This window comes from Hyperolius riggenbachi, chromosome 6 (assembly GCF_040937935.1).
Source record: "Hyperolius riggenbachi isolate aHypRig1 chromosome 6, aHypRig1.pri, whole genome shotgun sequence".
Classification (NCBI taxonomy): domain Eukaryota; kingdom Metazoa; phylum Chordata; class Amphibia; order Anura; family Hyperoliidae; genus Hyperolius; species Hyperolius riggenbachi.
Window position 1 is genome coordinate 318,835,867 of NC_090651.1, and position 24,576 is coordinate 318,860,442.

Consider the following 24,576-nt stretch of genomic DNA (forward strand, 5'->3'; position numbering starts at 1 on the left):
AGGAAAGATTTTACAATGGGCAAACACTGACTAAATAATCTATAAATGAATATTGTAAAAAATAAGCAATTTTACTAACTATGTTATTTTCACTAACTACAGTTTCTCTTTAACAGCAAAGGTTAAAGTATACCCATCATATTAACTACCACCAGTAACTATTCAGAGAGAAGCCACTGTAAGGCTGGGGGGGGGGGCATTTCCCCCCAACCTCAGTATACTGGCCCCTCACTGCACTCCTCCCCCCCCCCCCCCTACCACCCATTTCCTGGTAGCTGTGAGGATGAAAAGAAGAGCAGATGTGTGTGGGGGGTGGAGGGTGTTTGATGGTGGGACTGGCAGTACTTGGGGGGGGGGGGGGGAGTGGCATTATTTTTTGGGAGAGGGGGTGGATGGGTGTTATGGTGGTACTGGTAAGGGAATGTGGGAGTGAGTGCAGTTTAGTTAGCTGCACTTGTTATGGCTAGGAGGGAGCTACGGTCTCCATGCTTATTAAAGTGGGTTGGTGAGTTTATGATCAACCTGGAATTCATATGCAATTTATGAATGCCAGCCCAACTGATATGCATACCCATGTCAGGTGGTCAATTTATAAGCCAATATTACCAAAACATTAACGATAAAGCCAGAAAACAATTTTTTTTTCTAGGGACTGTAACAGGAGAATTTTTTTTCCCAACAGGACCACAGACAACTGTAAAGTCAGGTGGGGATTGTAACCACTCCCCCACTTCATTTAACTAAAAAAAAAAATCAGCAAGAGAACTTGTGGCTGCAATCTTGAAAATGTCAGTGCATGATTTGTCCAAAGTAGTCCATCCATAAGGGCTTGTTGCCAATATTAATTGCTTTATTGGTTTTTTACTATAAAAAATATAATATATTTGCATGCATTTCATATACCCATTAGGATGGCATTACATTGCATGCAGTAACACGCATCTGTAATCTCAGTTGAGTTTGGGGATTGCGTTTCTGTGCATTTTAATGATTTTTTTATGTGCTTCCATTGACTATAAAGGAAGAGCAAAATGCATTAAAATGTAGCTTGCCGTATGTTCGCATATTGGAAAAATACACCGTGCATAAAGTGGGAACATTACAACGGGCATGCTTTCGCAAATCATAAAAGTGAGGCCTAACAATTTTGGATGAATTGCATGTAGATTTTTTTTTTTAACTGGAGGGAACAGATCAAGGGAATTTAGCCAACTTAGAAAGTGGTGAAGGGAAAGTAAGTCAAGTGTGACTTACCAAGTGCATGATGCTGATATTACGTCTCCGAAGTGTAAAAGTGCCCATTACCAATTCAATTTCTTGAATGATCCGATCGTTTCTATCGATTATTCGGGCCCACCAACGGAGGAGGAAATGATAAGCCATTCGGATTGATAGAGCGATGGATCATTCATCAATCCAATTGATTGTATGAACGATCGTTCAGGAGATTGTACCGTTAATGGGCACCTTAACAGTAAAACAAGAAGCTACATAACTGAATGAAAACTTCAGTATTCTGGCCTAAAGGAGTCTATTCAGGTGTCTATTCAGGTGTTAAACCGGGTGTTTTCAGCCAGTGAGACATCCCTATGCCTTGCTCACGAGCTCCACCTACTGGCTGCAAAACAGGACACATGAAATCTTTAGATTTAACGTTTCATGTTACCTGATTTAAAAAGTAAATAAATAAAACTGAACGCCATAAATACTTTTAAAAAAATTATTTCTGTTTTTTTTTTAATGAACTATATATGATCAAATGTGTCTTATAGGTTTTTGATGACAGAATGTGACACTCTTGCAGAGGCTGACACACATGCTGGGAGGATGGGGACAGTACATCTTGTATAAAGTCATCTACATTAAAACATTTCTTTTTTTTTTTGTTTGTTTATGTTCATTCCCATCCATGTTTCATTGTCATTGCCTGCGCCCTTCGCTGTTCAGCTGTCAACGCCTGCACTCCATCACCTCAGCACGACGACTGGTACAAACAAGACGTTGACCTCCTGCATGACCTCAATGCCAATGCAGCCACATGGATCAAGCAGTAGGATGCATGATGCCTTAGGGGTGAGTAGCATGAAAGGGGTCGCCCTTTTCTCACCCTCCTGAATGACAAACCTGGCTCATTTCTGTTACTGCAATGCACCAGAAATCCCTTCCCATTATGCCAATTTACCCTTGCCATTATATTGCCTAGATCCATATTAACAGTGATTTTCTGGCTGGAGAAACACCTAAAGGGACAGTCCACTCAAGGGTCAGGGTTTAAAACTGTGAATGCTTCACAAATCAGCTTCTTATATCACTTCAGATGCTGAATCTTCTGGAATTTCACCAGCGGAGATGGTCAAGGAGACCTAAATAATTTGGCCTTGCATGCAGATTTTATACAAATTGTATGCAGTTTGGTACTGGTCCAATCAAATGTACTTCCTGCATGCAGTTTCAGTTAAATTTGTAGGCAAGCTGTAATTATTAACATCTCATCGACCATTTTTATCCGCTAGTCAAGTTTGCCGGCAGCAAATCAGAATCCTGCTTACTGTGTTGTGGTGGGAATGTCTTAATCCTTAAAACCCAGCTCCAGACAAAAAGGCTATTTTAGCTTTGGCTAAGCTGGAAACATATTGTTTCAGGGTTTTATTTTCTATCTGTTCCCTTTTTGGACAATGTGCCATAATTCCTGTCCAAGCCAGATGAGGGATAAGGACTGGATCACACCAAGGGCCCTTTTCTGCGCTTTTCAGACCATCCACATTTCGAAAAGCGTTTAGCTAATGTAACCCTACGATGGAGTCCCCACAGCAGAATTGTGATTTGGTTAAAATCGCAAATGTGCTGCATGTAGTATTCTCGGAATGATTCAACCTGAATGAATATGCAAAAATGCACATTAATTCAAAAATCGTTTTGAAAATGGCTTTGCAAAATGTAAGTGTTAGTGATTGCGATTTGCGGTACAAACCAAGCCTGAGGACTCTTGCACACTACATGTGATTCCGATTTTTTTTATATGATTCGATTTCTGATTCCGAACAAAAAAACGTAGCAGCATGCAGCACTTTTTTTTAATCTGAATCATAAATCGGATCGTATAAATTAAATCGGAATCGCATGTAGTGTGCATGAGGACTTAAAGGGACTCTAAACACAAAAAGAAAATGCCAAACTGAACTTACCTGGGGCTTCCTCCACACTCCAATAGCCCGTGAGGTGCCTCGGCGCCCTCTGGGTTCCCTCTGTTTTACTTCTACTGACGCCATTAGTGTGCCAATTCACCAGGAGTTGTGTGTAACTGCGCATACGCGGTCCATCCTGCGCCTGTCACCTTGAGCGTTCTGCGCATTTGTGGTTCATTGGCACCATGTGTGCGAAGAACACACAAGGCGATGGGTGCACGAGCGAGACAGGTGGGCATAGGAGACGGGCCGCGCATGTGCAGTTGCGCACGACTCCTTGCAACGTCACTAACGGAGCTGCCAGAGGCCGAACGGACTCTTAGGTGAGGAGTGGAAGCCTGCTATATTATGTGCTTCAATTACTAAATCTGGAGATCATATGAAAACCTGGGTGATTCTAAAAGCATAGCATTGTAGTGAGGAACATCCATCCTTGACTCTTATATATCAAATATTTTTGCTGTAGGGGTAGCACATGGGTCCAATCACACAGCCGTAATTTGCTACCTTCCCAGAATCCTTAGGTATCAGGGGCGTAACAATAGACCCTGCAAGGGATGCAGTCGCAGGGGGGCCCAAAGGCCACATGCGGCCCTGTCCTGACTGACTGACAACTAAGGGAAAGGAGAGAAAAACTTTCTGCTCTCTGCACTATTGTTCTAATGACTGCATCTGCTCAGCCACTGATAAGGAATCATACAAAGTTTTGTAGACACAGATTTGTAGACAGTCCCTATTCAGTGTGCTGGGGAGGCGGCCCCATCCAAAGTTTTGCAGGGGGGCCCAGTGATTTCTAAATAAGGTCCCAGCTAGGTATGACACAATATGACCCAGTTATTCCCAAGTAATAGTAGACAATTTATAACACACCCAAGCCAGAGACGCACCCTTTATTCTTCAAACCTCTTCTGTGATCTCCATCTTCAGTAAAGCAATCGCAGCAGCTCTTCTGTAATACAGAATCCCCCAGTACTGAGCCCAATCCCTCTTGTGGCATTCTCCTTAAAGGAAACTTGAACTGAGTGGGATATGGAGGCTGCCATATGTATGACAGAGATGGATTCAGATGTAATGAAGCACTAGGAAATCTAGTAGATTTGGCACCCCCTTGTGGTCCTTTTAGTATGCTGAAGTGGAGAGAGGTCGGAGAAGGTGACAGGTGGGCCCCTTGACACCTGCTAGGGCCCAGGCAGTGGCACCTGCCTAGGTTGCCTGGTGGATGATCCTGCTCTGGTGGGCTGAGCTGTGAACACAAGATTGGGATTTGGCTGCTGGCTTCCTGAGAGATATAAGAAGCAAGTGATTCAATCATCAGTCCTGCAATAATCAAAATGTTTTGGGTGGACTGACCTTTTAATGCATTGTCTAAGAAAAAATGTACGCTCTTCCACATATTCCACAAAGGAGGACCAGTCATAAGTTATACCTCTCAGCCCTATAACTTTCATAAAAGATTTGATGATCTTTGTGTGAGGTCTATGCTGTTATCTGAACCATAGGATGGTTGCTAGTTATGACAATGACCTTAAGAAATATTAGAACTGGAAATAAGTATCTATGCCGTCAGCTGTCCTAACAAACAACCATCCATGTTAATATCAGGTAATGGATTTATCATCACATCTTAGTTAACGGGCTGCAGACTGCTGAACAGGAATACGTGGAAAAAGTGTAACTGTTTCTTGGAATGTCTTTCACAATTTCCATACTAGTGTAAAAACTGGAAAAAAAAGTGTCTGAAAATAGAGGTGTCTGTGCTGCATCTACTGGCTTCTCTCAGTTAGCCTTAAAGGACAACGATTGCGAAAAACTGTAAATTTAAAATATGTACATTTAAATGTACATTTCTCCCAGAGTAAAATGTACTGTAAATTACCTTTTTACCATGTTGGTGTCACTTACAGTTTTGGACTAGTCCAATTCTAAGTTATTTCTTTATTTACAAAAGCACTTACTGAACTGCAGTTGCTCAGTCCAACTGCCAAAATAGTGTGCAAACCAGTAGGGAAGTTGGCTGACATCTTTGTATAGGCCCTTTCCAGGGACTGCTTTGATAAAGAATGAAGGAAAGGCTAAGAATCCCCAATGAAGAGATGGACTAGTCCAAAATCTGTCAGATCTATCAGATTTTCATTTGCTCCTGTAAGTGATAGCAACACAGGAGAAATATAATTTATAGTGCATTCTACTCTGGAAGGAATCTACATTTTATGCGTCTGAATTGTAAAATTTTACATTTTTCTACAATAGTGGTCTTTTAACCAACCCCTGGGTATCTGAATGAGAGAATCTGATTGGTTGCTATGGACAAGGAACTTTCCTCCTTTAGACACTTTTATGAATGGAAACCCTTACAGACACCAGCCAAGTATGGATCCAAACTCTTCATTTCCGCACATATTTCATCTACTAACTGTGGTTATCTAATGATCTGATGCTTTAAGGCAACATGCGAAAGTGCATGCTGGGCTGCCTAGGAAGCACAGTATCAAGCAAGCCTTTGTATGCAATATAACTAGCTCAGATCATTCCTCAATAACCCTCACTTGCTGGCAAGTTGTAGAAGGAAACAGATGCAGTGCGCTACCATCTGCCTTCCTGATTCAAGTTACCATCCTACAATAGCCAAGGCACCATGTGATAATATCTAAACACAGTTCATCTGATATTATCCACTAGCTGTAACTGGCATCTAAAGGAGATCAACCCCCAAATCCTGAGAGTTCAGGGTACAGGCGTTAACTATTGACCATTGCAAGTTATCCAGGTAAGAGTAAAGAGGTTAACCCTGCAGAGATACAGGATGGGGTACGAAGTAAAAAAAGGCTCTTTATTATAAGGATGGCTGACGTTCAATTACTAAATGCAGGTGACTGAGCTCTTTGGGTCATATAAGAGCTAAGGTATAACTCTGGGCCAAATAAAATAACAATACAGGCTTAGCATTATCAAGCTCAAATAACCGATAAAAAATATAAATCATAATTTCTGTTTTCCTTAGGATTTAAGAGAACAGAACTAGTCCAGAATAGGTAGTTCTAATGATCTAACCCTACATTCTGGTATTGATATAAAGGTTCACCTTAACCAATGAAAGCATTCTTACTGCTGGATTGCTCAGATATTAAGAATTCTGAAACACTGAAGGCTCCACCCACCACTGTAGCATGTGGAATAGGGCTCCGCCCACCACTGTAGCATGTGGAATAAGGCTCCGCTCACCACTGTTGCATGTGGAATAAGGCCCCGCCCACCACTGCAGAATGTGGAATAGGGCTAAACCTTGGGGAATACAAAACCGAACCTTAAGATAGATGAAGCCAGTTAATTCTAACCTCCAGTGTGGGTCTGTATCCAGAATATAAATTGTGGGTTGACTGAGTCTTTATGAGATTAGAGTAAATTCACAACATATCTAGTGCAGAATATGTATGACTATTTCCGGGGTTGGATATATGTACAGTATGAAATTTTTTGTCTTTTTTTGTTAGTGTGAAATATTATGTTTATGTGACGTGCACATTTTTTTTGCATAAAGGAATCTGCATATAGATATTTTGAGGCAGTAGTGAAAAATATGACATTACTGTGCCATTCTATGGCTACATATTAAGGGATAGCTGTACTCTTAAATAAGAATGTTTTACCAATAGTCCAACTTTATGAAAATCTAAGTCTAGGTGCACACTCAACACCGGATTCTAAATTTTAAATGCATACGTATAAATGTACATTTCTCCCAGTCTAATATGCATTATAAATGACTTTTTTCCTATGTTGCAGTTACTCACAGTAGGCATTGAAAATCTGACAGATATGACAAGTTTAAGATTAGTCCATCTCCTCATGGGGGATTCACAGTTATTTCTTGCTTTATAAAAGCACTTGCTGAGCTGCAGTTGCTTAGTCCATCTGCCAGAGTAGTGTACAAAGAGTAGAGAGGCTGTGTGGCATCTCCGTATAGATCCTTTCCAGGAAGTGCTTTTGTAAAATAATAAAGGGAATACTGGAAAACTTCTATGAGGAGATGGACTAGTCCAAAGTCTGTCAGATTTTTACTACCTATTATAAGTGGCAGTGACATAGGAAAAAAGAAATGTATAGTGCATTTTACTCTGGGAGGAACGTCCATTTTATATATATATATGCATTTTACATTTTTTTTTATTGCTTCTTTAACATGGACAATCAGCGTAGAACAGATGTATGATCTGCTGTGCCCATCCGTTGGTCTCTGCTGTAATGGACATTTAATTGATAACATTGCCATTGAGGTGCACATTAAGGCTGGTTTCACAGTGGGACGTTAAAGTCCCACGTTACAGCAGCCAGTAATGCAGCCCAACTCACAGCACTGTAAAATCAATGTGCTGTTCACAGTGCACACATTGCGTTACATAGTAACGCAGCACGTTTAAACAAAGTGCTGCATGCTGTACGTTAGACTGTTTGCACATTCTCAGTAATGTTGGAGGAGGAGGAGGTCTCCCCTCCTCCTCCTCAGCCAGCCACATGGCTAATTAATATTCACTGCACTGTGGTGACTCGTGGTGGAACTGTAGTGTTGTCCGGATCATGATGATCCGTTCATTTGATCCGATCTTTTTTGTGAGTCGAATAATCCGGATCATCACAATGAAAGATTCGGTTCACAGTGGAGGTCTGTCTGGAAGAAACAGGAACATACAGAATGTACAGTGCAGGGAAAGTCCTGTCCTGCTAGTCATTTCACCCAGTCTGCTTCCCTAGTAAAATGATTCAAATGACTCGGTTCAATGATCCGGTCCTTTTCAATGATCCGATTCGAATGATCCGAATCCTTAAAAAGATCCGGACTTTCCATCACTATCCTGGAGCGGCTGCTTTGAGAGCCACATAACGCGGCTCAATCTGACGCCCAACTTCAACACCACCATGCGTTGCGTTAGGGGCACGCTATGCGACCTTAACGACCCCTAAAACGCAACGTCTTGGTGGGAAAGAGGCCTAACAGTACAATTTTTTCATCAGATGCGATCCTTCCACGCACTTTTTATGATCAAAAGTAATCGGAAGGGGATTCTCAATTTTTCCCATAAACCGGTCAATTAGGGCAAAATCCAACTTTAGGATGGACGAAATTTTCATTTCCAATCGACCAAAGAATCGTTTTCATTTTCACCAAACACTGCCCTGTTTTCTGTACAATTTGATTGTAATTATTACATCGAAAGATAACATCTCACGAAAATATTGTGCCATTAAGGCCACCTTAAGACATGTGCCGAGTCCAAAAAAATCTGTGCAGGACAGGACTTTGTGTTCTGTTACCACAATGGACACAACAGACATGGGAGAATGAATCGTATAGTCAACACAGGATTTATTAACCTTCCTAGCATTAAAGGGGTTCTGTGGTATTATAAAAATCAAACAAGCTGACACTTACCTGGGGCTTCAACCGGCCCCCTGCAGTGGTAATGTCCCACGCCGTCCTCCTCCGGAACTCCGTTCCCTGCCGCCGGTCCCCGTGCAATCACACGAGTGATTACACTGTGGCTGCACTGCCGTGGCCGCACACGTGCTCACTCCCGCAAGTGTCATCGGGAGCTTACTGTGCAGGCACAGTAAAAGAAAACTTTGTACTGCGCCTGCGCAGTAAGCTCCCGATGACGCCAGCAGAAGCGAGCATTATTCGTCTGTTGATGAATATTAAACCGGGACCGGCGGCTTGGAATGGGTGATCGGAGGAAGACGGCGCGGGACATTACTGCTGCAGGGGGCCGATAGAAGCCCCAGGTGAGTGTCAGCTTGTTTGATTTTATTAATGCCACAGAACCTCTTTAGGGATTTGCCTGACTCACCCTAAAAAAAATAGCTGGAATCAGTAAGAAGTAGGCTCATCCAGTTATTACTATTACTCACCTGCGGCATCCCTGGTGTGCAGGAACCCTCGCCGGCACCCCACGGCTTCCCTGCAATCGTATTCCAATCTTCATCACGGTGATCCCTAGCAGCGATCTCCTCTTCTTCCGCGTTCGTTGATTCCTGTGCCTCAGTGATCATGCCTCTGATGACGCTGTGTGCGCCCCCTGGTGTAAAAAAGCAAACAAACTATGAGCAGCACTACTGCCCATAGCAGCAAATAATAAAGTGAAAATAAAAAATAATAAAAAAATATATATAATTTTATATTTTATGCATCCTTGTGGACAGTTTGCAAGACCACAGCTTGCAAGCGGACCGCAAAAATGCTTACAATATAAAGAAACGCTTAAAAAAATGGTACCACTTTTGGTACAAAAATTGCAGGGAAATGAAACGCACACACCTCAGTTGTGGAAAATCTGATTTCGCGTAGTGTGAACCGAGCCTTATGGCTCTTGGACCAGTGTATGGCCACTCTTGAGGGGAAAATAATCAATAAAGCAAGTTGGAAAAAAATTCTTGATTACTATTGTTTTCCCATGAAAACAACCTTTCTCTCCAAACAGCTATCCAACTAATTCCCAGGCATGAGTCAGAATGCTGCCCAAGGACAGAATTTAAAGAATATGCAGAAGTTTTTCAATTGACGTAGTTTGAAAGATATTTGTTTTGAAATTTTTTTTACATTTCAAATGTTATTCCGATGGCAGCACTAGTTCTGCCACAAAGACTAAACCAATCCAAACGGCACTGTCTGTATGCATTCCACTATAACTGTTTGCACCTATACTACTATTATTATTATTAATTTATTTAGCACATTTTCTGCAGCACTGTACAGAGTACATCAAACAGTGCTTTTATTTAGATTTTGGTAGATAATTATCTGTTAAGGTGACCATCCACAATACAATCAAGCTGATTAATTTTACCCTTTTTTCGATCTAGAAAAATTACATTTTTCATTTTTTCCCCATAAAAAGCTGATTGGATGTGTTGTAAAAATCAGAAAGAAAAACATAAAAACATAGTATTTTATTCAGTACCGTAATTGTTTTCTGAAATTTTTTTAAAAAAATCAATCACAAGTGTATGGTATATTTCTCAATCAAATGAAAAAAATAATCAGATTTTCTAGTCAACGAACACAAAAAATGTAATAATGTATAGCTACATTTAGCTGAGAAGTTAGCCAGTTTTTTTCACCGTTATTGTGGGTATCCAATAAAGATATATTCCTAAATCTTCCCTGTCCATTCCATTTGTCTATGTTTATTTGGAGTTTTATATAGTACAATTTACCATTGTTCACCTCTGCTCCTGCTGAAGTGAAGTGTGTCAAAAATAGTCCTACAAGAACACACCCTGCAATGGCCATTTTTTGCCAAAGACATTCCTGGCTGTTGCCTGGAGCGCTATTGGCTGTCAGGGGCGCCGACGTAGGGTGCACAAACACCGTTCACTGTGTGGTGGGGCTGTGCTGCTCATCCCCCTGCGCTCACATCAATCCCTGTGTCGGATCGCCAAGCCAGGCTCCAGCCTTCCTTCCTCTTCTCAATCTTTTTTGCCTGGCTCCACCTCTAAACCCCCTCCCTGCAGGGCCAATAAGGACAAAGAAAAACCCATGCTGCTCCACCTGCACATGGGCCTCAGTGAGGTTTGCAATCTTGTTTTAATGCCATAGTGTAGCTACATCAGTTTGTTTTTTGTTTTCTTTGGGGGGAGCCATTCGACCTACCAGTATGTTTTAGGGTTGTGGGAGGAAACTTGAGGACCCAGAGGTAACCCACACAAACACAGAGAGGCTCAGTGTGGTCAGTGGCTCATATGCAATTCACCTTTTCTCCTGAGTTTTCTTCTAGGTGATATGTTCACACCTTGTCATAAAATGCTTTTTAAACCACCAGCAAGCAAGAGAATTCCTCAGAATGATGTTGACAGTACTTTTTTTATTTACCAACTTTTGGGTACATTTTCAACTGTTAAATGCTTAAAAGTTATTTTAAAGAGAGTAGGAAAATATTCTCCTGGGAGATAACTCAGGAAAAAAAGTGAACTGCATATAGGCCCCAATGTCTCATTCATGTTCCTATAGTAGGGATGGTCAATGGAATGCTATAAATTCTGAGTCAATTGGAAACTGACTGCTGCATTTGATCGGTCCATGTCCAAGTCTGCATAAAATTACCATAAACTTTGTATTGACTGAGAATTAATATCACTTCATTCAAATGTATTAGATTTGACCTGTAAAGCTCCATTAAATAAAACAAACAATACAGTATTGTTGGGTGGCCTTTCCGTATACTGGCATGGCTAAAGGAAATAGTCCTGCTCTACTGCCACCTTCTGGAAAAGCTTCCAGTTGACATTACGGCTTATACTGTCGCCACCCAAAGCTGTACACTGCTCGTAATACTAATGGCGGTCATATATTATACAACAGCAGCATTCCAGCAAGCGGCTAATTGCATCCTAACTGGGGATTGAGTGGGGAGTAGCAATCGTTTTACTACCTTACACCACTTAATTTCCACCTGCAAGTGCTACACACTTGTACCATGTAAAGTACTCTTTATTTATTTATTCTTGGCAGAGGTAAGCTACTGTTAGGCCCTATTTACACTTAATGCTTTGAGTTGTGTCGCGCTGCGCCACGTTGGCAAATGGGATGTAATACAACTCAACACAACTCAATGCAATGCATTAATTGTAAATAGGACCTAAGACTTTAGTGAGTTACATTTTTCAGCTATCCTTAGGGAATGTACAGTTTTGAATTCAGGGTCAGACGTATTAGTGCTAAGAATAATACAAAATAAATGTTCTAAAAACACATTAGAATTATTGTTACATTGCCAAATGTATTCTATATGCATCATAACTCAAAGATAACTGCTTACCTGCAGTGGGTTACAGTACAGCAGTTATATTCTCTTTGTATGGGGCTTAATCAGTATCTAAACCATTTTAGTATGCCAAAGTAAGATCAGTGAAAGATGACTGCAGATTGGTTGCTGTGAGTTTTGCACATCGTTCTTTGCCTTGTAGCTAATCCTCATTCTGACCAAATACAGCCTGTAATTTTACATTTTAACTATAACTGGACTAACATTTATACAGGTGTGTTTTTCCAAACTTTTTCAAATGCTGATATTTAGTTCATTTTTTTTGTTTTTTTTTGTGTGTGTGTTTTGTTTGTGTGTTGTTTATTCCTCCTTAGCTCTCATAAACCCCTGAAGCTGAATTATCAGTGCCAACACTGGAGGCAAGTTAGGTCCAATAATTCTAGTTCACGTTTTAACTAATTACGTGGTGACGACTATAAATTGTCAGTAATACTAGCAGATCAAGTTGGTGGATAAGTCATTACTGTGAGAGTTATGCATTCTTTCTGGGTTGTAGGTGGTTCCTTCTGGTTTTACAGTCATTAGATTCCAACTATAAAACAGGTTAATAGGGTGCACAGTGGGCATAAAAAAGGCAGTAGTGAAAACGACAACAGATCTTGCCACAAGTCACATTGGATTGATTGAAAAATTAGAGAAATGATGAACATTGGGACACAGACTGCTCACAGTCAGATTTTAGTTGATCATTTCAAAGGGATTGTCTACACCAAAGTAATTATTCAGGTTTCTTGGTACATGGTCATCAAATAAATCAGCCATTGGCTTTTTTGTATCACTCAAGCATCACGGTACTTAAATTCCCAGCTCTACCCATATCCTGCAACCACAAAGAGAAGTCCCTACCCTTTCTGGTGGACTTTAAACATTTTTGTACATTATGACGATCATAGGAACAGCAGTGAACTATGTTGCCCTGATTTACAGAGATTGTAGGGCACTGGAGAATGGCTACAGTGGGGAAAGCTCCTGAAGTCCGTCCCTGGGGGGGGCACTAATGAGTTGTACAGGGCCTCCCTCGTTCCAGTACATGGCCTGCCCATGGAGAGCAGCTGCTGTTGAGGCCACACTTTTTTTAAGTGGGGGGAGTTATGGAGGCCACTTCCTAATTGTAAGGGTTACCTTGAGGGGAGGGGGCAGGAGCTGTGAACATTGGGAGTCCATGATTTGTAGTTGGTGCCCTGCACTGGAGAACATAAGAGGTCTAGCAAACTCTGATTGGATTTTTTGTAAGTATCTGCTATTAGGTGGCAAACACTTGCAATCTTCACTTGGGTCGTATGAGGATGTGGTCAAAGTGGCTGAAAACTTTGTGGATTTGCATTTTTTCTATGGCAGTCACATGCCTGCACCAACAGGAAGTAGGAAGTTGTCTTTAGTAAATATAGAGTGGCCTGGATGTATAAGAGAACATTCTCAGAGTAGGCGTGTGGACATGAATGAGGGTTACAAACTCGGTACTTTTAATAGACAAAAAAAGATAAAATTCTAGTCCAGGTTTGTTGAGTCAGTTCAGTTATATTCTCCAAGCTTAAGGCATACCTGAAGTGACATGATGAGATAAACACAGATACATACACTACAAGCATGATGCCGAAGAAGCCATTGCCAATGGTGGTTTAGCCCGATAGCATGTACCCGTAACTGAGATATTACTTTCTAGTGGACAAGTCCTTTCACAGATTTTTTCTTTTACCAATGAGAACTATTCAACTGACATCTTTTAAAGTGTACCTGTGATGAGAAAAACATGAGAGCTGCCATTACTGATTTTTTTTTTCTAGAAACTGCTGTCGCATTGATCCTATGACTTTACTGTTTAGCGAGTTGCTGATCTGGACCAAGCATACCATAAGTGATAACTGGAAGTCTTGATGTGAATTTCTGTTCCTGATGATTGACTTTCTAAGTAGTGAAACCAAGGGATAATGTAGCAGCTTCCACAAAAGAAAAAAATCAGCAGTTGTAGCAAAGGTTCTCTTTAAATGTGGTTGGGTGGTCCCACCAGGTTGTTGGTAGATTTTGTTGAACTGACCAATCAAAATCTTATCTGTGTAGCCAATACCAGTAAGAGAAAGTTGCATGTGACCACAGTAAAGTGATTCTAATCCTTCAACCTTGATTATTTTGTGCTGTTGGGTCCATGTATTGACTGGTTATGTGTGAGCGTCCAGTACTTGTGAGTCTCCGCTACTCTGCTGCATGCCGGCTTCTTCTCCATGCTTTCTGGTGAATAAGGTAACATTGAGCAAACATAGTCCTGAGACACAAACTAGTCACCACTTGAAAATATGTAGACTGTACATCCTGAAAGGGTCGAACTCCTTATCGTTACAAAGACTGCTTAATAACGGACAGTCCAGGCTGGGCTGGAATTAAAACTCATATCTGGTTAATTTGAAACACCATCCATTGCAAAATAAATACAAATATTCTTTATTAAATGAGGGATAGTTGAGGCTGAACTACCTACGGGGTATTATATTTGACCAATGAATACCCTGAAGCATGTCATGCCTTCTGGCAAATGCCAGATTCCCAACATATAAAATCCAAGCCTTTTTATGGCCCTCAGCTCATTAGCTTCCATTGTAGAGCTTAAAGCGGGAATATATCTACTGTAACTATTGAGAGATTTGGGCCACCAGTTCACCTTCTAACCAGACTGGCTCATGATCACGATGAGGGCACAACCTTCTGTGGAAGTGGAAGGCTTTTGTCCCCATGTCTAACTTGTTTGAATTTTTCCAATTCACGTTGCTTTCAGCTCTCCCATAGTTAATGAGCTCAGGCCATCGTGAGTAAGTTGAAGGAGTTTGATTCTCTCTCCCGATATGCCTACATGTAGCTTTTTTATGTCTTTTTTACATTGCTGGGTTCACAAATGCAAAAAATAATTGTTGCAAGCGCAGTCACTCAACGCAACACATCGAAATGTATATTTCAAGGTTTGCACCTCATGGTGAAGATGCTGTGAGTTGCTGTCCTTTGCTCTACGTTTTGGTACATGGCAGATTGTGTCTCAGTACTGTTGCATCTGAACAATATTGCTTATGAAAAAGCTGAAAAATGTAAAAAGTTTAAAGAATGGAAAGTTTTCTAAAAACAATACACCGGTCCGTGATCTTCTATCCAAAGCAACACTGCATTTTGTTGGCAGAAATATGCATAATTTGGTTAACTGGTAATTTTCTGTAAGAGAGGCAGATCTACTAAGAAAATTTTGATTGGTTAGGATAGAGGCGTAGGGTTATCAGCGAAATTCATGCAATCGGTCATTCTCAGCAAAAAAACCATCATGTGTGGTTGGATTTTCTCAGTTGATTGCTTTTGTTTTGTACAAGACTGTGCGGCACCAACATTTATTCCTCACTTGCCCTTCAAATCTCCTCTACAATAAACCTGCATGATAAACCTAACCAGTTGTTTTTCATAGAAGTCAAATAACTAACTCACTTAAAGGGATTTTTATTTTTTACCTCATGGTGTAAAATCTCTAGGCACCAGGTCTCCCCATACTGGTTTTGGTAAAGATGTTACACACTACCTCCTCCAACCACCACCAGTGCTGTAACGTGGCCTATGCAGAGTCTGTGCACCATGCTTCACCCTCATCTCATTTGGGTTCTATGAGTGTGCAGGAAGTCTGGCAGTGACATCACAATGCCACACCTCCAATGATGGATCTATGCACATAGGTCTGGTAGTGGAATACAGACACTGCAAGAAATGTGCTCTGGCTAGGCCAAGCATTGTACAGTGCTTGAGGGGAACATATATGATTCAGTCATGTTCTAAATTTGGCTTGACAACAGATGTAGTTTATAGTATTGGTAAAATGCAATTACCTTTACTTTGGTGCATTGGCTTCCCTTCATTTGCCTAACCCAAATATATTTCCTACCATCCCTGACACCTATCTCTAACTTCCTTTCCTAACATAATTATGCCTAACCCTAACCTTTCTGCCTAATGTAATCCTCTTCCTCATGACTAACCCTAACCTCCCCCAACACATTCCCTTTTAAAACACCTATCCATGATTTCCCTTTGTCATCTGATTCCTTTCCTCGTCTAACCTCCTGCCCAATGTAATCCTCTTTATGATCTTTAACCTTTTAACCATAGTAAATTAAAAAAAAATATTAAACTCATCCCCTACAGGTGAAACTTGAAAAATTAGAATATCGTGCAAATGTCCATTAATTTCAGTTATTCAGCTTAAAAGGTAAAACTAACATAGGAAATAATTGCATGTAGTGAGTCTATTTCATATATTAGTTTCACCTTTTAAGTTGAATTACTGAAATAAATGAACTTTTGCACAATATTCTATTTTTTTCGAGTTTCACCTGTATTTCCTAACAATAACCCTCCTAACATTGGCGTCTAATCATAACACTGAACCCTAATGGCTAACCCTATTGTCCTGATCAATGTACTCCTCTTTATGAGCTCTATCCTTTTAACCATAACAAATAAAAACTAGCCACTCCCTACCTTGTCCCCAAGCACTGTTTCTCTAATGGCGAAACCCTAGCCGACTTTTCACCTTCTTCAGTGTCCAGTGTTTGATGTTTTGGCTACAGAGCCAAAACACCATGTCACAATTACCATCCAAGTGCTGACAACCGGTACAGTGCCTCCGGCTATACAGGAGTCCAAACCTGGCTCCTATAAGTTAGTGTGGTATTTTAGCTATGGAATAGCTACAACGCCACATCAACATTACCAAGTGTGGTGATACAACTTGCACGTGCTTGGTGGTGGATTTCATTATGGGGACACTGGTGACTAGCGCTGTTTCACCTAAGGGTGCAATATCACTTTAACAGTTTATTTTATTTTTGGGTAGTGTGTTTCCAAATATATTACCAGATCTGCACACTTGGTGGGATGAGGAGGGCCTTGTTGGATCTTTATTTTATATTTTGGAGAATCCAGCAGGAAAAATGGCATCATTCAAAGGTGGATAGCAACACTCACACCTCCAGAGTGCTTAAGAACCAAGCTAGGAACTATGGGAAGATTTCAGCGTACCTATATGTATGCCGCCGGTGAGCTGGGCGGTGAGCTGGGCGCAGGGCCAGCCGACTGACGGCTCACCCTGCTACCGCTGAAATCCCAAGTGGTGTAAAACGGTAATCCCCTCCGAGTCGTCACAACTTGGAAGGGAGATGTAATTCGGGGACCAGTATCACCGGAACCCCAAATTACCCTTACTAGCCCCATGCAACATTACATTACTGCATCGGCGGCGTCTAGTTTGGTCGCTGAGCGTCATGTCCCGAAACCACCTGCTTCCAGATATCTCCCTGAAATATATAGGAATGCAGGCATTACTCATCCTACCACACTTCACTAATAACTGTACTATTACTGGGTGGTACAGAGTACCCAGATAGCTCATGGTGACTCAGAACCAGTAGGATATTATAGGGTGGTGTTCCCCAACCCTCTCCTCAGGGCCCACCAACGGCGCATGTGTTGTGGAAATCCACACAGGTAAGTAATCAGCTCTGCTGAGATGCTAATTACCCCACCTGTGAATGTTTTTGGTTTCCTGCAAAACATGTACTGTTGGTGGGCCTTGAGGACAGGGTTGGGGAACTCTGTTATAGGGGACTCAAAGGGACCAAAAAGCTCTTACTTACTTAAAAAGGTGTCCTTATTATATATGTCCCTTCTTATACTTTAAATCAAGCAAGAAAGATCTCCCATAACGCATCACTACTGAATATGCAAATTATCCCCTTGTGCCCTTAAATTCCAGACACACATCCAGAACCGCTGGTGTGCAGTGAGCCTACAGCCTATTTATTTTATAGAGCTATGCTAATCCAATATGTATACAGCTGTTTCAGAGTTGTTGGTTCTTATCAGCACAAAGCATAGAGCCATATTCATCCATGCCTTGCACCGATGAGAAGCAAAAAACCCTGAAACAGCTGTATCATTTGTTGGATAAGTGGGGCTTTTTCAAAATGAATAGGTCATAGGCACATTTTGCACTCCAGTGATTCTGGATTTACGATTGGTGTCATTTTTCTAGTCAATTTTAAATTCCTTTAGAGGGAACCTGAAGTAAGAGAAATATGGAGGATCCTTTTACAAAATGCTACTTTGCTTGGATGTTGTGCTGATCCTCTGTCTGTAATCCCTCCTGAATCACTGACCTAGAATGAGTGGAGAGATCATGGCAGCTATTCAGTTGGCTTTTCTCTGGAGATTTCTCAATGAAGATGATTACATACTTTTTAACCCATTAGCAGCTTCAACAGAGTTATCTTGTTTGAGATAAGTGCGCTGCTTTTGACCTCAGTTGGCAGAACTCATTGTGCTGTAAATTCTTGAAATGCTTTTATGTCTCTCTACTAGCAGAAAATATAGAAAATGAAAGCAGAAGTCCTCTTTTTTATTATCTCACACTGCCCCCTAGCGACAAGTGGTCATAAATACAAATTAGAGCAGTACTAATTAAAAGCAAGGAAATAATAACAAATAAGAAATAAAAAAAAATGTGCTAAAATAAATTGACCTGAAGCACTTGCAAGCCTCTAAATAAACTGGCTGCTGAAGGGTTAATTAAAACACGTTTTAAGCCCCCAGTAAGCTAAAAAATAAAGTTTAGTATTTATTTTATCTACTATTTAGTTATTTTTCAAATGTTAGGTGCTAAATAATTATTTTGCTGATAAAATACATTTTTGGGGTGTACGCACTAAACTGTGGTAAGCAGAATAACGTGCTAAGGTCTTACCCACGATGAGTAGACTGTAATGCATAGCATGAAATTAATTGCACTCTGCTCTACTCATTATGTGGTAAGATTTTAGGCACATTATTCTGCTTAACCCAGATAAGTGCATACACCCCTTACCTCCTGGGAGAAAAGTTAATTTTCTCTCCCTCCCTAGCCACTGCAACTTTAATTTTTTCAGTTGTGGTATCCTTTAAAGGACAACTGTAGGGAGAGGTATAAGGAGGCTGCCATATTTCTTCCCCCTTAACAGGGGCGTAACTAGAAATCCCCGGGCCCCCCTGCAAAAAAAAAATCCGCCCCCCCCCCCCCCTCTAGGGCCCGCTCAGGGACTTTTGTGGGGCAGGAGGGGTCGCAACATAAGAGGAGAGCGTGGCCACAGATCGGTGGGGAGGGGGGACATCCCCCCCCCTCCCTCACCTTGGGCTCTCCTCTCAGCGCTCCCCTCCTGCAATGTTTAGTGACAGCGGGCAGGCAGCAGCGGTGGCAGGCAGGTCACATACCTCCTTCGCCCCGGAGGTCTCCGATGTCTAAAAGCTTCACGGCACTTCCTGTTTACACAGGAAGTGACATGAAGCACTTACTGATGGGAGACCTCTGGGGCGAAGAGGTATGTGACCTGCCTGCCGCCGCTGCTGCCCGCCCGCTGACCGGGCCCTAGGGGGGGGGCCGGATTTTTTTTTGCAGGGGGGCCCAGGGATTTCTAGTTACTCCCCTGTCAGGGTCTGTCAGGGTCTATGGCTAAAAGTATTAGAGACAGAGGATCAGCAGGACAGCCAGGCAACTGGTATTGCACAAAAGGAAAAAAAACATGGCAGCCTCCCTACAATTGTCCTTTAAGAAGAAGGCCATGGTGTCATCACTAGAGCAACATTCCAAACTCTCTGTATAACCTCTCCTGGGCCCATATGCAATTAGCTTTTTCTCCAGCGTTTTCTCCTAGGAGATCATTTTTCATCTTGTATTTAAAATAATTTTCTGCACTTTGCAATTGAAAAAAGTACCAGAAAGTGGGTTAATAAGTATTTTCAAAATTAGTTTCAGTATTTTCTTGCTTGCTGGTGGTTTAAAATGCATTTTATTTACAAATTGAGAAAATATCACCTAGGTGAAAAAAGTAATTTCATATGGTTCCTGGAGTATAAATATATAGCATATGGCGTCAGGGTACCTTCAGAAAGTCCATTATTTGCTTGCCATGTACGGACAGACTGATGTGTTTGTAACATACTATATTAATCATGTGATTGCCAATATGATAAAGTACATAAACATAGGTTACCTTCAGTGAAATATCAATGAATATTTTTCTCAGAGAAATAACCCAAATGACTATCATTGCTGAGGCCTCATTCACACCTAAAGCGCAAACGCAAGCATTTTGCGTTTTTGTGCGCTTTTTTCCCCTCCTGGCTCTCCACTGTGCTCTACGTTTCTGGTAAGAGCGCTTTTCTAAGCGCTTTTCCACAGCGGTTTTGTAATTCACTTCCTGACGCAAGTCAGAAAGTGAACTCTTTGACCCGGAAAATAATAAATACAATGTATTTATTCTTAAAAACGCGAACGCAATCGCTACACAAAGCTTTTTTGAGAGCGTTTGCATTTTTCCTTCCTTCCTTTACCTTCCATTGAGGCAAAATCGCCCCAAAAATGGTACATGCACTTCTTTGCTGCACGCACAGCGCACAAACCGCGCTGATATGAACCTTCTCATAGAGATTCATTGCACAATCGTTTTGTGAGCAATTTTAAAAATCACCTGTGCTAGAAAAAAGGCCAAAAACGCCCCTAGTGTGAACGAGCCCTAATGCTGTGCATACAGTAGCTGGATAGGATAATTGTTTGGCAATGAGATATAACCAAAGTAGAATATCAGTTACCAATATTTGACTATTTTAGAGTGTAAACTTTTGTTGGTTAGAGTTTTTGAAAGGGCAGTTATGCAGATCTATCAAAATTAGTGCTAGGATAATTGGAAATCTTGTGCAATACAGGTACAAAAGTGCAGCAGTTGCCCATAGTAATCTATCAGAATCCTTGATCTGAGTAACTGCTTCAGTTTTGCTCCAGTATTACTCCAATTTTCCTTGACCCAGTTTTGCTAAATCTACCCCAGTGTGTTTTAGAGAGGTTACGATTAGACATCAGGAAGCAAAGCAGTTCACTTGGGGTCACCTTTGTAGCCGCACAACAAGACCACAATGTAAATTGTAGCTGTACGGCTGTGAGTTGGGTGCCCGATGTAGCCGATCGGCTATTAGTAGTATCATTAATGAGGTAATGGGCTTCACTAAGCAATACGGAAGCTCCACATTTCACTTTAGTTTGTCTTCTATTTTGCCATTGTGCCAGTCTGTGGAAATACTAAAACTTAAGACATGCAGAATTTACTGTAGGTAACCTCTGAATACGTAATTTTCTCAGATGCTCTGTTAGTATTACCTGGATTTGTATTAACCCATTTTTAGACATTAGGTGGTAGTTGGATGTGAAATGTGCCACCTGACTACCATCTTTTCTTCTCAGTTATGATGCCAGTTTAACCTTCACATTCTCCTCTCAGCCAAGTGTGCATGTTGTTTCCTGAGAACATGGCTGGAAGGAGACCAGCAGAAATTCTCCCATGGTGGCCTTATCTTGTAAGAATACAAAAGCAATCAGCTGGGAAAATATAGCTCAGCCAATAATGTTTTTTCTGAAGTAGGTTCAGACATGGTGCTTAGGTCCACCTTGGGTTCTACAAGAGTCACTCAGTTGTCTATCTGACTGCAAACTTTGATAAAGGGACATCCACTGGATGTCTATAGACACATGCTATTTTGGCACGATCTATTCTGATGTTAGATGTTCATGAAGCTTATGTGTAAGATGAAACTTGTAGGCATCACTTCAAGAAAGGAAAAAGTCTATGTTGTCCATAACAATCTGATTCTAGATACCATGTTACTAAATACAAGCCACTGTAGTAAAGAACATCTGAAACATATATCTAATTTAAAAAAAGTGAACTTGGCTTGTGAACGTTATGAGAACCTTCCTTCAAAAGACCTTCACATCTGAGTGGTGATGCATCATCATTATCATTATAATACAATCACGTTAGGGTGTAGGCAGATAAAAGCATTTAAAATACCTGAGCTGAGTTTGTCTCTGGCTTCAGAGAGTGCCCTGGCAGGTTCAGTTGTCATTTGGCAGTATTTACCAGTTCAATGGAAAGCAGCTAGATTGGAGCTTTTCAGATATTTTCCAGTCTGCAGCTAGAAACCTTCAACAGTCGACAATGCCTAAACTCTGCTCCATAGAGTCCAGTAAAACTCAAACACATGGTCCTCCCTTCACCCTCCTGGTCAGGCTGTTCCAGGCAGAAGCAGAGGCAAGCAGGACTTTGATGCTTGAAAAACACCCTTTCTAGTCATACACTAGAAAGCTGTTTACTAGAGTAGACAGTCAGTGGAAACCGATGACCTTAATCCGTGTTCACTTCAGATACACAATCATGTGCAGAACTTTGAATGTTTGAAGGGAAAATACCATCAATTGACACTGCCTCTTGTCTATCTCCTTACATAAACCAAGCCTTTATTATTATAGACACAGTCAAGATAGTATGAGCAAAATTATCTTGGTAGATCGAGCCCAATGAATCCACCTGTTGACTATTATCAATAACTTCTTCATATGAATGCTGAGAAAGCTTTGTGGTGATGTATTATTGTAGCTTGGCTTTCATATCAAGGAGGTGAGGAAATAGGTCCTTGTGCTGGCTAGAGTTTGAGCCTAGTGTTGCAATCAGAACATTGTATTACCATCCGAAGACAAAATTCATGAAACCGCTTTAAACTAAATTCTAAAAGCTGGTTATATTCTGACATGCTTGTGTTGCTACCTTTAATGTTTTTGCATGATGATATTTATGTTATTTGACAAGACTGACTACTCAGAAGCATCACAGCCAAATATATGTCTCTTCCAAAGCCTTGTTTATTCATCGTTTGCCAAAATAACCTAGCGTGGCATATTCTAGCTGGAAAGCACCAATAATTTCTAAATAATTAAATATAATTCAAAAATAAAACACAAAATACAATTCATTGAATGGGTCTAAATGAAAATGAACATATGAACATTTCATTTTGTTAAAATAATTTTGACATTCTTATATGGCTATGGTTACTTTAAAGAAACCATTTAACTTGAATTTACAATGTTAGTAAAAAGCTCGAGAGAGACCATAAAAGAGATTTAAGAATTTGATTAAAAGTAAAAACTATAAGTAGTTTAAATATTGCAAGTGGAAACCAAGACACGATCATCAACTTACATTAGATAAGATTCCAGAAGGAGTGTATTTTAAAGAGAAACTCCGACCAAAAATTTAACTTTATCCCAATCAGTAGCTGATACCCCCTTTTACATGAGAAATCTATTCCTTTTCACAAACAGACCATCATGGGGCGCTGTATGGCTAATATTGTGGTGAAACCCCTCCCACAACAAAAGTTCGAACTTTTGTGGGAAATAGCTGTTTACAGCTGTTTCCAACTGCCAAAAACCATGCAGCAGCTACATCACCTGCCAACAGTAAAATGTTCACTGGAGTTCCTCTTTAACAAGATGTCTTCTTTTCATACCGGATCCCATGTATATTTTTTTGTAATGCATGATCCATTGCAAGGATCAAAATTCCTGCATAAATTATTTTAAAACTTTTATTGCATTAACTGTATTTACCGTAAATGCTAATTTTTACCTCTCCCACTGCATAAAACATGTCATTTGACATTTCCTGCCTTTTTGGGACATAGGATAACTTATCAGTTACTCCTTTAACGTGACACTGAAGTAAAAAAAAAACGAATGATATAATGAATTATATGTGTAGTACGGATAATTATTAGAACATTAGTAGTAAAGAAATGAGTCACATATTATTTTCAGTTATATAGCTTTTTTCTTTTTAGAACATTGCATCACTCTGTCGTATTTGCAAGTACAAGCCACAGACTGTATTTTAAACTATGAAACAGAGCAGGGTTAATGACCCTTTGAACTCCCCAGCAGTAAAATCTTATCTGAAGCTGCCTCTCACAGTTTCTTTGATGTATGAGTGTTTCAGCAAATAACCCAAGTTGTCGGAGAGCTCAGAAAAGCTGTTTTGCATAAATAACAACTGAAGTTTCTTACTTCTTCCTGTACTGAAAACAATATCAGACACTTTTCTGTGCTACTAATGTTCTATTTCTTAGCTTACTATACGTACAATTAATTATATCATACGTCTATTTTCGCTTCAAATTCACTTCATATTCCCTTAAATAAGTGTAAAGATGATAGTTCTTAGGTTGATGGAAATATTTTTATTGTTTAACCGCTTGAGGACCGCGGTGTTAAAACCCCCTAGTGACAAGGCCTTTCTGTTTACTAATATGGCCAACTGCAGCTTTAAGGCCTAGCTGCAGGGCTGCACAACTCAGCACACAAGTGATCCCCCCCCCCCTCCACTTTTCCTCCCCACCAACAGAGCAATCTCCTGCTAGCCGCATAGAAGGCCTTTCACGGCGTGGAACAGTCCTGGGGCTGCCGCTGAGTCCATGCCAATTACATTAACAATGTGAAATCGTAATGCAAAAGTTTTGCATAATTGCATAATAGTAAAGCCCCCATACAGGCTATCATCAACACAATTGCTACATATGTTAAGGGAAAGAAGTCAAAAAGAGCTTTTAGTTTTTGAGAAAATCGATTTTAAAAATGCAATGGAAGAATATTTTTAAACTATAATTTTTCTGAGTTTAAAAACCATTTTTTCTTTGCA

General features: G+C 40.6%; 1 protein-coding gene across 5 annotated transcripts in view; it reads left to right on the plus strand.

Moving 5' to 3' along the window:
* The window catches only part of LOC137521712 (voltage-gated potassium channel KCNC1-like), a 215,176-nt gene that overhangs the window by 185,349 nt on the left and 5,251 nt on the right, over positions 1-24,576 (plus strand). Inside the window, exons 4-5 of one of the 5 annotated variants that reach the window (XR_011022182.1) lie at positions 1,948-2,073; positions 12,316-12,360. The exons of 1 other annotated variant lie outside the window; for it this stretch is intronic. Coding sequence is in view for 2 of the 4 variants with exons in the window: in XM_068241359.1 (XP_068097460.1) it covers positions 1,948-2,054 (107 nt within the window). In the remaining 2 variants the exon portion in view is untranslated. Of the gene's footprint in view, positions 1-1,947; positions 2,074-12,315; positions 12,361-24,576 lie in introns of those variants that run through there. 3 more of the 5 variants (XR_011022183.1, XM_068241360.1, XM_068241359.1) reach the window with 3 other exon arrangements.